Genomic DNA, 12,454 nt, shown 5'->3' on the forward strand with positions numbered 1-12,454 from the left:
AAAAATATTTCTGACACGAGATTGTTGTAATTTTTTAATTTCGGACCCAGAGGATTTTTAATTCATGACCCTGCACTATACTATAGCTACAATACTATAAAACAGTTTTTGTATCCAAAAATATCTGAAATATATTTTTCATTTACTTAAAAAATGTGTTAAGGTAAAATCAGTTGACCATTTCACAAAAGCTCAGGCCAGCATTTTTTTTCCATTCTGAGGTTTATTCAATGCTTTGACCAAATAAAAACAGTTCATTAAAGAAATTCTACATGAAATTAAACAGTACAATGAGATATGCATTTGGTCATTGGATAGAAAATCCAGTCTCTATAAAATAGACAAAAAGAGAAATAAATTCATATAACTTAACAGTAAAAAAGAAAAAAAAAAAAAAAAAAAGGAAAAAGGTAACAAATTTCTTAATTTTTACAAAGTCAGTAATAATTTATAGGCTTTACATACTGTTGTTGCCTTTCATTTGTCATTAGATTCGGCCTGAGAAAGGCATTTACAGCACCAACATTTTGGCAATAGAAACCCTTCTGCTTGTGTCACCTTTGAGGATGGTCTGCGTGTAGAAATGAACAAAAAAAAAAAAAACACTGAAAATGAGGCCTCCTCCCTTGTACAATCTCCACCCCGAGAGTGGGTATCGTGTGAGGTGCGAGGGTTAAGATTAGAAATACAAGAAGCAGCCCAAACTGCTATCCTGCAGCTACCCTGTCTGGGTCAGGTGTATAAAAAAAAACACATGTAGCCCCCACTGTGTAAATAGTGCCTTGGGGTTAGCTAGTGTGATTCATTTCATTGTAGCATCCATAAGATGAAAAATATAGGGTTCATTTTTTTGACTTCATGTAAAAAAAGCTTATTCCAAATGAAGGATTCATTTTACCGCATGTCCATAAGTGCATCTTTTTGACAGCTTGCACAATCTGTACATATAGAAAGTCATTTTGTGCAGCATCACTCCCTCTCCCAAATCCTTGACCATAATCACAGTCTGGGTTGTCAAAAATAAAAACAAACAAACAAACAAAAAAGCACAATATACATTGGAATGTACATTTTGACATGATGGGTGGAGTATTAAGGCCACACTGAAATGAGAGTGCGAAAAAACAACAGCTGAGGATCTTTTTAAGTTTCATGACCAACGAATTCAACTCCTGTGAATGACTAGCAGCCAGTCAAGTGCGTACCCTGCCTCTTACCCAAACTCAACCATGTATGAAAAATCAATAAATGAGAGGAGTGGATAAAATGAACACCATTATGAGTAAGAGCATTTTAATGTAAAATTGCAAATGTTCTAGATCTGATTACTATGCATCTGGTCTCAATTTTTTTTCTGAAATGTACTGATTTATATAAAAAGCTCTCATAAAATGTTTCTATGTATATATTATTTATAGGGCCCGAGCACCTAGTGGCGCGATAGCCCTATTTCAATGCAAATGTCTATGTTATTATGTTTTTCAGGGCAAATGAAAATGGACAGTTTGGAGGCCTTAACATGCTTGAAAACTCACCAAAATTTTGACATTCATGCGGCATGGCGTAAATTTTGATAATTTTGCAACCTCCCAAAAAAAAAAAACGAATGGCGCCCCTTGAATTTTTCAAAACGGCCTCTCCCATTAGGTTTTTTTTCAATGTAGAGCGATGAAAATTGGTGAGTCGATACCTTGTGCAAAACTGCAACAAAAATTCTCTAGGACCCACATCCCAAACCAAACAGGAAATTGAGTATTTTGGATTGAATGAGAAATTTTAGTAGATTTACACGGTGCACATTTGAGATATTTGGAGTTAGTTGGATCCTCGTCAAAATTGGTGAGACTGTTCATGAGACATATGAGATCTTAGGTAATCAAAATGGTGAGGTTTCATTTACGGGCCTGACCTGGGCGGGGTGCCAAAGTTGGCCTTTTTGGCAACGCGCGAAATTCATTAAATGACTAATAACTCTCTGATCCAAGGTTTAGTCTTTTTCATATTTGGCATGTGTGAGAGGTATCCCAGCATGAACACGACTGCATTGAACTATTACCCTTTAGGCCTGGCACCCACTGCTGTGAAAAGGAAATGTCTTTTTTTTTTTTTTTTTTTTTTTTACTAGACAGTCTCCTACTCCAAGGGACAAAATATCAATTGACCTCAAACCTGCATCAGAAGAGCCTTAAGACATATGTTCAGGTGCCTGATGAAAAATACTGAGGTTTTGTTGAAGCAGAGAGGTCCAAACAGGAAAGAGAAGAAGAACAATCGCCATTTTGTTTCACCCAAAATTTTGAACAGTCATAATTTGTTAGAGTTACAAGATATCTGCGCCAAACTTCCTGTGCTTGATGAGAGTTATACCCTGATGGGTCCTGTAGGGGCCATGTGCATCAACCCTACAGCGCCAACAGGTCACTCATTTTACTTATACATGCCCAGTTCCTTTCAAGTTGGTCAGTGTAATTACCTTTTGTAATGCTACATTTTAAGGCCCATGTCCACATGTCTCTGTTGCCATGATGACCCTTTGTTTGCCATTAAAAGGAAGGAGATTTCTTAAGGCACTTTGGCAGTTTATAGAGCCACAAAATTTGGCACACCTGGTTAAATTGGGCCAATTAGAAGATTTATTTTAGTTTTGAATAAAGATGTCCCGATCGATCGGCATTTCATGTCATTTTCAAAATATCGGAATCGGCAAAAAAATATCGGACATGCCTTTTTTTAATATATATACAGTATATTATTTATTTAAATCGTTTTCTAATTGTATTTAACGTTACAGACAAAATGTCTTACACTCATCCAGAGTAGATTTGGCTTAAAGTAGGGCTATCAAATTTTATGCGTTAATGGCGGCAATTATTTTTTTTTAATTAATCACGTTAAATAATTAACGCATGGGCTGCACGACCCACTCACGCATTGTCGTGTGCGATCTATAAAGATGCTGTTTTACCTATAAATAGCTCTAAGAGGCAGCATATAATGAGTAGAGAGAATTTTGACAGCCTTAGGAGCCATTTCTTATGTGGCTAAAGCCTTACAATACCTCTCTCAGCAATTAGAAATAACGTGGGAGGCAATGTGGGGAAGAAAGGTAGTAGTTGATCATTGTCTTAACATCCTATGTTCTTTCCCAACGCAGAGAAGATATATGAATTGGTACCCCTATGCACAGTCATGGTTGCACTTCCCATCATGCATTTGGGCAGAAGTTAAATGGCTGCAGTATCATTTACTAAAAGCTAAAAAAAAATACACTAGATGGCAATATTTAGTCACATTATACAAAGTCACATTTATCCTTTAAGAATTACAAGTCTTTCTATCCGTGGATCCCTCTCACAGAAATAATGTTGATAATGTAAATGCCATCTTGAGGATTTATTGTCATAATAAACAAATACAGTACTTACGTACTGTATGTTGAATGTATATATTCGTCCGAGTTTTATTCATTTTTTTCTTAGTGCATTGCTAAAATGTATATGATCGGGAAAAAATATCGGGAATGATTGGAATTGAATCGGGAGCAAAAAAAAAAAGCAATCGGATCGGGAAATATCGGGATCGGCAGATACTCAAACTAAAATGATCGGATCGGGAGAAAAAAAACATGATCGGAACAACCCTAGTTTTGAATAAGGGCGTGGCTGCACAGCTCATGAGCAACTCCATTTTTGTAGGACCCGCTTCAATAGAGATTTTTTTCACCTAGGTATGTGATTGTATTTCTCATGTCAGTATATACAAAAACATCTTTGTCAGACACTCAAAAAAAGGTGAGTTTCAAGCACGTTAGGTTCTCATGATATGATGAGAGGGAGACGATCTGACACCATGTTGAGCTGCGTGCTGTCCGAGTTGCACCAAACTGCAAGGCCCCGTTCAGTCCTGCTTGAAGGCCTAGTTAATATTATTTTCTTTCTTTCCATTGCGGCCAAAATACTCCTTCATAATGACACACACAAACAGTACCTTGAATGTAAAAATAACCCCACAAAAAATCAGATTTAGATTTTCCAGTTTGTCAGACTTGAATTTGTGAACATTTTTGAAATTACTATGAAAGAACAAATTTCCATCAAATATCGAAGAAGCCCTTAAAGTGGAAGGCTTATGCACAACCAAGTACAGGAGCCTGATCAAAAACATACTTCAACAACCGCACATGTACAGATCAGAAATAACAAAATATTTAAACTGAGCTACTAATGCAATGCACGCATGTAAAGACAAACAAATAAAGACGGGGTCAAAGTCGAATGTTTAAGCTTGTCCTCCAGCTTCTTGTAAACAGCAATTTGAATGTAATGCTAAACAGCTGAGGATGAAGCAGGGCAGTGGGCGTTTGCATGTATTTAATTTTTTCACCCCATGAAAAATGTGAAAAGGCAATGCCGTCTATGTAAAACACTGATAATGTATAAAAAAAACATCCCTTTATAGGTCAGGTCGAGTTTACATCATGTGCATATTTGTGTCACTGCACGTGGGAGTGTACCTTGATTTGGGTCCAGCTTTTGTATGTTTTGTTCCGATAAGAAGGGAGCGTCATCACTAATGAAATACAATCCAAGGATGAGATGCATCCCTTAGTTCCTTATCGGTGGGTTGCTCACGTTAGCGCTGCGTATCTGCGTACCTAACTGTCATTGTTGGGCTGCCAGCACCGACAAAATATGGTTCGGTTTACAGTCTAATGGAGGATTCTAGTCAAAATACAAAGGACACCTTCAAGGAACTACTTTAGGTTGTTTTGTAACAAAGTGTTAGCACATGATATATTTGTCTGTGGCTTGGTGCGTGTGTGTCTGCATGTGTAATGATTGATGACCTCATTCAGTCTTTCAAGGCACATGTTTCCACTTCCTGTATCACGACAGTGACTCTAAACATTGGTCAAATAATCCTTCACACATATCAAAGAGGCACTACTAGTATCTGTACTTTGCACTGACAAGAGCAAAAGTCACTTTGGCAAAATACACATTGAGCATAAAAAAATAGGTGGGGAAAGTCATTCGAAAAATAAGTTAATATTACAAAAAAAAAAAGTGTCTTGTCATAGTAAATACTGCAGTACAACTTGTCAATACTTTTGCATGTCCGCACAACATAATGAGTCCTTTTGAAGACACTTTCAACCACCAAAATGTTTCTTTGTCCTTTCAAATAGTCCTCTTATGATTTGTTTGCTCAAACAGGAATGTTTGCATAGTGTAGGGAGGCTCAGCTCAGAGCTAATAATTATGCACAAGTGGCACTTTAACAGTCTTGATTTCTGCTATATGGGAAGACTTTTGGATGATGCAGCTGGTGGTCCCGGAGGTACTGTCCTTCCCCTGCGCCATATTGGTCAAGGCCATGGCGGCATTGATCTCCTTCCAGTACGTCTCGTCTTTGCCCTTCACCTTCTCCTTCTGTTCAGCTCTGACGCCACCACTGATGACACACAAACATGGGCCATGAAGTTAAATAAACACATTAAGGGCAGAGATTAAGAATTAGGAACAAGGTGTGTGACATCGTTTTTGCTTTAAAGTATGATTTAATCGATCGGAATTAGGTGAAAACAATCAGGTTTTTAATTTAAAAGAAATATATAAATATATATTTTGATTTTTTTAAAGGCGAAAAAGTAACAAATTAATCTAGAAATACAATGGCTATGCATAAAAACAATCAAAAAAAATATTTACGTTTTACACTCGGCAACGGTGTTAGAGTATAACGGCGTTTCTAAAGGCGTTTTTTTTTTCAGTAATGAGTAATCTAATTAATTGCTTTTCCCCATCACTGCAACGCTATGGAGGTAGATTTATATAAAATATATATTTTGATTGTAGCAACTTTTTTAGGATTGAATAATAAAGACACACTCTACCTCCATACAATGGCGTTACCATTACCAAGATGTGAAGGGGCGCGTTACTACAATTTGGTTGAATGAAACGCCCCCTCAAGATATAAAACAGGTGTCATTAACCTAGGTTTAGGGTCAGTCGACATATAATCACAAATGTTATGAAAAGATTTTATGAAGGTTGAAAAGTTACCAAGTGTTGCTTTAAAGATGTAAAAAGTGTGACCTATGTATATTTTTTTAAAATGAAAAAATCAATTCAATCAGTTAATATAAACATATTTGATGTGAAAGATGTTATAGAATGTACATGTTATTACACATTATAACATGTGTGTGGTGTCCCACAGGGGTCAGTATTGGGCCCCAAATTCTTTCTTTTGTATGTAAACTATATGTGCAAGGTTTCCACGCTACTGCAGTTTGTATTCTTTGCTGATGACACAAATATTTTTCACTCAGGGGATAACATATTACAATTGCAAGGGGAAATACTAACAGAAATGAACAAATTAAAAATATGGTTTAGTAATAATAAATTATCATTAAATTTAGAGAAGACAAAAATAATATTATTTGGGAACTGTAAAAACGATGCACAGTTGAAGATAATAGTAGATGGGATAGAAATTGAGAGAGTACATGAAATCAGGTTATTGGGGGTAATTATTGACGAAAAACTTAACTGGAAACAACATATCGAACACATACAGGGCAAAATTTCGCGGAATATTGCAATAATAAATAAAGCAAAGTGGGTATTAGATTCCAAATCACTCCACACTCTATATGGTTCACTAGTCTCTCCTTACTTGCAATACAGTGCCGAAGTATGGGGCAATAATTACAAAACTTCGCTATATTCAGTAAATGTACTGCAGAAAAGGGCATTACGGATCATACACAAAGCTGGTTATCAGGATCATACAAACACACTATTTCAAAATTGCTCAAGCTTTCGGATATCGTATAATACCAAACAGCACAAATAATGTTAAAAGCTATAAGAAATTTATTACCTCAGAATATTCAGCAGTTGTTTACAAACTACAAAAAAAGTTACATTTTACGGGGATATTGGGTCTTCAAAGAACCCAGATTTCGGACGACAAGGAAAAGTTTTTGCATATCAGTATTTGGGGTGACACTACTGAAGAAATTTCATGTCGATTTAAAGCAATGTATAAATAATGGACAATTTAAGAAACTGTGTAAAGATATGATTTTCAAAAAATATAAGGATGATGGAAATATGGATAACAACTAGGGTGTTGTGGTTATTGGGATATGGGACATTGCTGTCATTTATTCATTTATTTATGTTTTCTGGGCTGTTTAATGGACTGGGCTTTTGCAACATTTGTGTATAAGTCATATGCAGGGTTATATGGTGAGATTGTATATGTGTTAAACAAGAATGTACTGTATATATTTAAATGTAAGGAATGGAACTGATATGTCAGGACTTAAGGACAAGGGGTGGGAGTAAATAAGTTTTTACTTCTTCTCACTCCTTTTCGAATACTCATATTTAGTTTTTTTTTTTTTTTTTCATTATTGTCACCAATTATCGGTACCTATGTATGTATTAAGTATTCGAAATAAACGTGTTCAATCAAACATGGAAAATAACGTCAGTTACTTTGCTGAGTAACTAATTAGTCTTACAATGAGGTAACTGAGTTACTAACTCAATTACTTTTTGGGAGTAGTAATTTGTAACTTTAACTAGTTACTTTTTTAAAGTAAGATTACAACACTGTTCACAACACTCGGGGGGGGAAAGCCGAAGAGAAAGTACTCTAACAGAATTGTAACATATTTGGAATTTAATAGATTTTTTTTTCGGTATCTGATCGGGACTCTTTCGGCAGATTATCAATCCTGTGACCTGGATTCGGGTGCAAAAATATGCTATAAGGACACCCCTAGTTTTAAGAAACAACAGTAAGTACACTTGCACAAAGCATCCAAAACATGAGAGTTTTAACATGATAAAAAATAATATGAAGCCAAAAGGCGGTGAACTCACTTGTCATATTTACTTGATCCATGCTCTGTGGTTTCTAGGAGAAAAAAAAAAAAACAAGTTAACTTTAAATTAACATGAAGTGTGTAGGATTTTGTGTTTTATGGATAAAAATCTTTCCATTTCCGAAAGAAAGTAGCTAATAGGATTGAGACTTGTGACTCATACACTCCATTCGCTAATATTTAGTTCAAAAACAATTCGGCCCCCACCAATTTAATTGTGAGGAAATCATTTAGAAAACGAGTGAGCGTGAAAGACTTGAGTGGAAACGAAAGAACACACCGTGAGTCAGTGAGTGCTTTTTTTTCCTCTCCAAAAATGGAAGCAATCATTATCTCATATGTAAATCATTAGCAGGCAATAACGTCGTCATTAGACAATCTAACCAAGTTTCTCTTCAGGGCAATCGGTGTGTTTACCTCAATATTCTGTTCAATCGAAGAAGAGGACCAAGCGCGTGTCAATGTGTGTTGTGTGACGACCTACACTCGAACTGTGTTTTGCTTGCAGTGAGTATGATGGCACACTTTTGGCTTTGAAGAGGTACTGAAGAGAGAGCAGAGCATCTGGATATCCTCCCCAGTCACTTTCTTTGAGCTACCAAAACATACAGTGAAGGCCATGGGAGCCTTTAAGGAGCTCAGTCTTGCCCAGGTACAGACACAGAAACATTCAGCCAATTTTATTTTTAGTTAAAGAATACCAGTTTTTATCTTTGCCTAAGTAAAAGTGTGTCTTGTAGCCTTGAAATGGAACACACTTAACTTTCAAAGCTTTTGTTTCAAGCCTTAAAAATATAATGAGTTCAATGGTATAGGTATTTTAGATTGTCTTCCCATAAGTTGTATGGATAGAATTGACCCTACCATATTAAGTGAATTATTTTCATTATGTACACACATTTACTCCTTTTTACTTGCTGAATGTGCCAGTCCATTTTTTTCCCTCAATTGTACGTTTGATTTGCTGATAACTAGACCCCCCCCACCACCACCCCCACAAACACGCACACTCACACAACCCCGACAGAAATGCATGTCAACATGCTTTCTCCGTTCTCTTCGAAGATGAGGGATATTAAAAGTTTCTATCAACCAGCAGCAGCCACTGTAAGTAATGTAAAAAGACGTCAGTGTTGTAGATGTAGGGAACACGCCACTAAGGCTAGGCTCAAACTGCAGGTCTTAAAGCACGAATCTGATTTTTTCGTCTTTGTCCGACTTGAGTGACACATTAACTTGACGGTCTGAACCTGACAAGTCGCATAGAAGTGAACCATTGTTTAAGTCCGATCTGGGCCACATTTTTCCAGAATTCGACGGCGGTCTGAACTGTCAAGTCTACCGAATCGGAATTCATTCAGCAATTACGTCAGAAAAGAGCGAGAGAGACAGGGCGCCACGCTAGCAGTGCAGCTGTGCGTTTGCGTTAGCTCCTAGTTTGAGCGCGACTTTTTCTTACCACTGTATAAATCCAGAATAAAAATTTCGATAAATAATGAAAAAGGTATTTTGTTTTCACAATATCTAAATTTAACATTGGAATTTCTTTATGATGTTGAAATGTTTTCATCATAACTTTTAAGTCAGTATCCATGAACAAGAAAGTTGCATACTAAATGTTTGATGATATACAAATAGTCTCTATTTCTCCCAAATGAGTCAAGATGGAACCGAAAAAAATAAAACAGCCTTGAAATCCTTCATGCACCACGAACCAGAAAGTGACTGCCAACAGAAAAGTTTGTTCTGCTTTTGAACTGCAAAGTTCGGTGTTCTAAGTACTTCTCTTTGACCCACACTGAATACAGAACTTTGGAAGGCCTTGGATGAACGTGTAACATTTCCTTTCCATTGTATAGTCCAGAGAGAGAAGTAGGGTTTCACATTGTATAGTTTTTGATTCTTGGCAAACTGAAGTGACATGAACGTCTGGACAAGTGTAGAAACTACAACATGAAAGTCCCTCAAAGCATTCCAATTAAATCCCCTGGATTATCCCTGATGTCCTATCAGTGCTCAGCCTTTATTTGGCTTTATCAGAGAGGCATTTTCTTTTTATTGACATTGTTCATTTCTCTGTGGTCTACTAGTTCACCTCTGCAAGGAAGTGCTGTTACACTCCTGGATTTAGGTATTGGACATGCACTATTCCTGATGCTGCCTGCCAAAATAAATGCAAGGCTTCCTGTCAATGTTTGGTTTTATGCTTTGTCGAGAATCAGCACTTCTTCTACAATTCCAAAATATTTTTACGAAAGCTTTTAATGCACCCAAGATCTTTTTCAACTTCTATTGCTTTAATATTTTTACTGGCAGTTACATAGGTTCAATGAGTAAGTACACAGCCAGTATTTAAAGAGACTAAAAGCATCCTCTTCATTCCATCTGCTCTCTCTGCTAGGCTGAATTGGCAACATTCTCAATTATCACGGTGGTGTGTAATTATAGGGCCGACGTTCATATGAATGTTTGTTTTCCCCCCAACATATATTAGCTCAGTGTTTAGCTCGTTGTTGGCAGCGACAAGAGTTGCAAGTAGGTCGACATAAAAGAGATGCAACATGTGGGGCAAAAGTGTATTTGTGTGGGCAGACCGTGCCTTGTAGCGTGTCTGTGTATCCACTTTTAAAGTGTTTCCAGTACGTGTGAGGCAGCCACTTGATCCACACGATCTATTCAACACATCTAGCATTAAACTCCAAGACAGTTTTATTATTCTGAATAACGAAATGTGGTTGAGCAGCTTGTTGACGCAATATGAAGTGATGTAACAGATTTGCCACTTTGGTAATTCCACGGACAATCTACAGCAGTCAAACTGTTAACAAGTACCAGGGGCGTCACGAGATCTAATAAAATACTTGGGCACAGGCGAGCATGCACATTTCTTTAGCACTTATCTATCATAAAAAGTCAGAAATAGCACTTCAAACTATATATAATCAAACTAAAATACAAGTTTCTGTAAAAAAAAAAACAAAAAAAAAACTGACAGTTTTTAGTTTTTCAGCCATCAGTATTAAAAATCCAAAATTTGGATATCCCTTGTTGATAGTCAAGTCACCTCTACCCATACTCAGCAACTTCCATCTGCCCTTCACCTCTTCCTGCACTCTGCTGCTCTACTTTGTCTGAACGGAAAAGGGATGGTAATGGCAATTAATCAGTGTTTCTCAACTGGTAAATTGTAACCTAAAAGTGTTTTATGTTGCCTAACTGGGTTACCTAGATTACCTCTTGTACTCCTCCTTGCTGATTTATCCTTGCAGCCAGCAAGTTACTTTCTAATATCCATTTGTGAAGTTTATGTCGAAAAAAAAAGATTCTTTATTATACGGTGTCTATAAAAGGCGCTAAACAGTCACTCATCTTGTGACGTATCATTGGAGCATTGAAATAGGCTACTCTTCTTTGTAGAAACCATGTTTTTAACCCACATTGACTTAAGAACACATCAAAATGATTTTCCAACTCAGATGTCCTGACGCACGTGAATGCAGAAAGTGTCAACTCATCCCTATCACCAAGACCGTAAATGGGGTCCCGGGCCTCAGGACCATAGGGGCCCCTGAATGACCCTTAATTTATTTTACTTTACATTCACATATTTCTTTTTTATTTAAATCATCGTCTGATTAAATATTATATTCTACTCGATATATACTTAAAAACTTAAAAACAAAAAGTCTTAGCACACTCAAGGCTACACTTCGTACATGCACTGAAGCTGGAAACTAAAATCTGTCATTGTTATAAACTACACATGGCGAGTCGTCATGTGCGCAGAAAAGAAAAGAAAAAAAAACATAACAGATGAAGATCATAGAGGTGAACGAGGAAAATGATGAAGTTTTTAAAGGTGGACAAGAAGCCAGAGAATTCGGGCTAGAGTTGGCTGTGGACGGTGATGTCCGTAAGTGAACAACAGCCGCTAACGCATAACATTTACATTTGCGATCACCGTGACCAAAGCCCGATTCGAGTCTGTCTGCTTGTAGCCTATTGAGCTGCGGTATGACAAGAGATGCTGCTCGCGTTGAGACGAGGAGAGAAAAGGTGATGGGAGATCAGGGATATATGTTAGTATGTCGGGAGCAGGTGCGCGATGCTGAACTGGTCCAGTGGCTGAATTTATCTTGGGTTTACAACCTACTGTGTTATAAATGACTTTGCTGTCAAAAAATCTAGGCGCATCACTGTTTGAGGGCATGATAACCACAGGGATTTGGAGGGGGCAGGCACAGGATGTTTACCGTATTTTTCGGACTATAAGCCGCAGTTTTTTTCATAGTTTGGCTGGGGGACAGGAGCGACTTATGTGTGAAATTTTTAACACATTATGATATCATTTCACATGTTATTTTGGTGTTTTGGAGTGACACTGATGGTATATAAACTTGTTAGCATGTTATTTATGCTATATTTATCTGAATAACTCTTAATAGCTACGGCCACGTTCGCATTCTGCCTTATGTGTTCAATTGTATTATTGACTTTTTTATATTGAAATGCATGCTTTTAGTTTGTGGCGCTTTCAAGCCCACG

The 12,454-nt window shown here is 37.0% G+C and overlaps 1 protein-coding gene across 1 annotated transcript in view; it reads right to left on the minus strand.

Moving 5' to 3' along the window:
- Positions 1-227: 227 nt before the first annotated feature.
- The window catches only part of mkxa (mohawk homeobox a), a 61,420-nt gene continuing 49,193 nt past the window's right edge, over positions 228-12,454 (minus strand). Inside the window, exons 6-7 of the mRNA XM_057824948.1 lie at positions 7,908-7,941; positions 228-5,454 (exon numbers count right to left, since the gene is read on the minus strand). Of these exons, the coding sequence (XP_057680931.1) occupies positions 5,253-5,454; positions 7,908-7,941 (236 nt within the window). The 3' untranslated portion in view covers positions 228-5,252. The remainder of the gene's footprint in view (positions 5,455-7,907; positions 7,942-12,454) is intronic.

This window comes from Corythoichthys intestinalis, chromosome 20, assembly GCF_030265065.1.
Source record: "Corythoichthys intestinalis isolate RoL2023-P3 chromosome 20, ASM3026506v1, whole genome shotgun sequence".
Lineage (NCBI taxonomy): Eukaryota > Metazoa > Chordata > Actinopteri > Syngnathiformes > Syngnathidae > Corythoichthys > Corythoichthys intestinalis.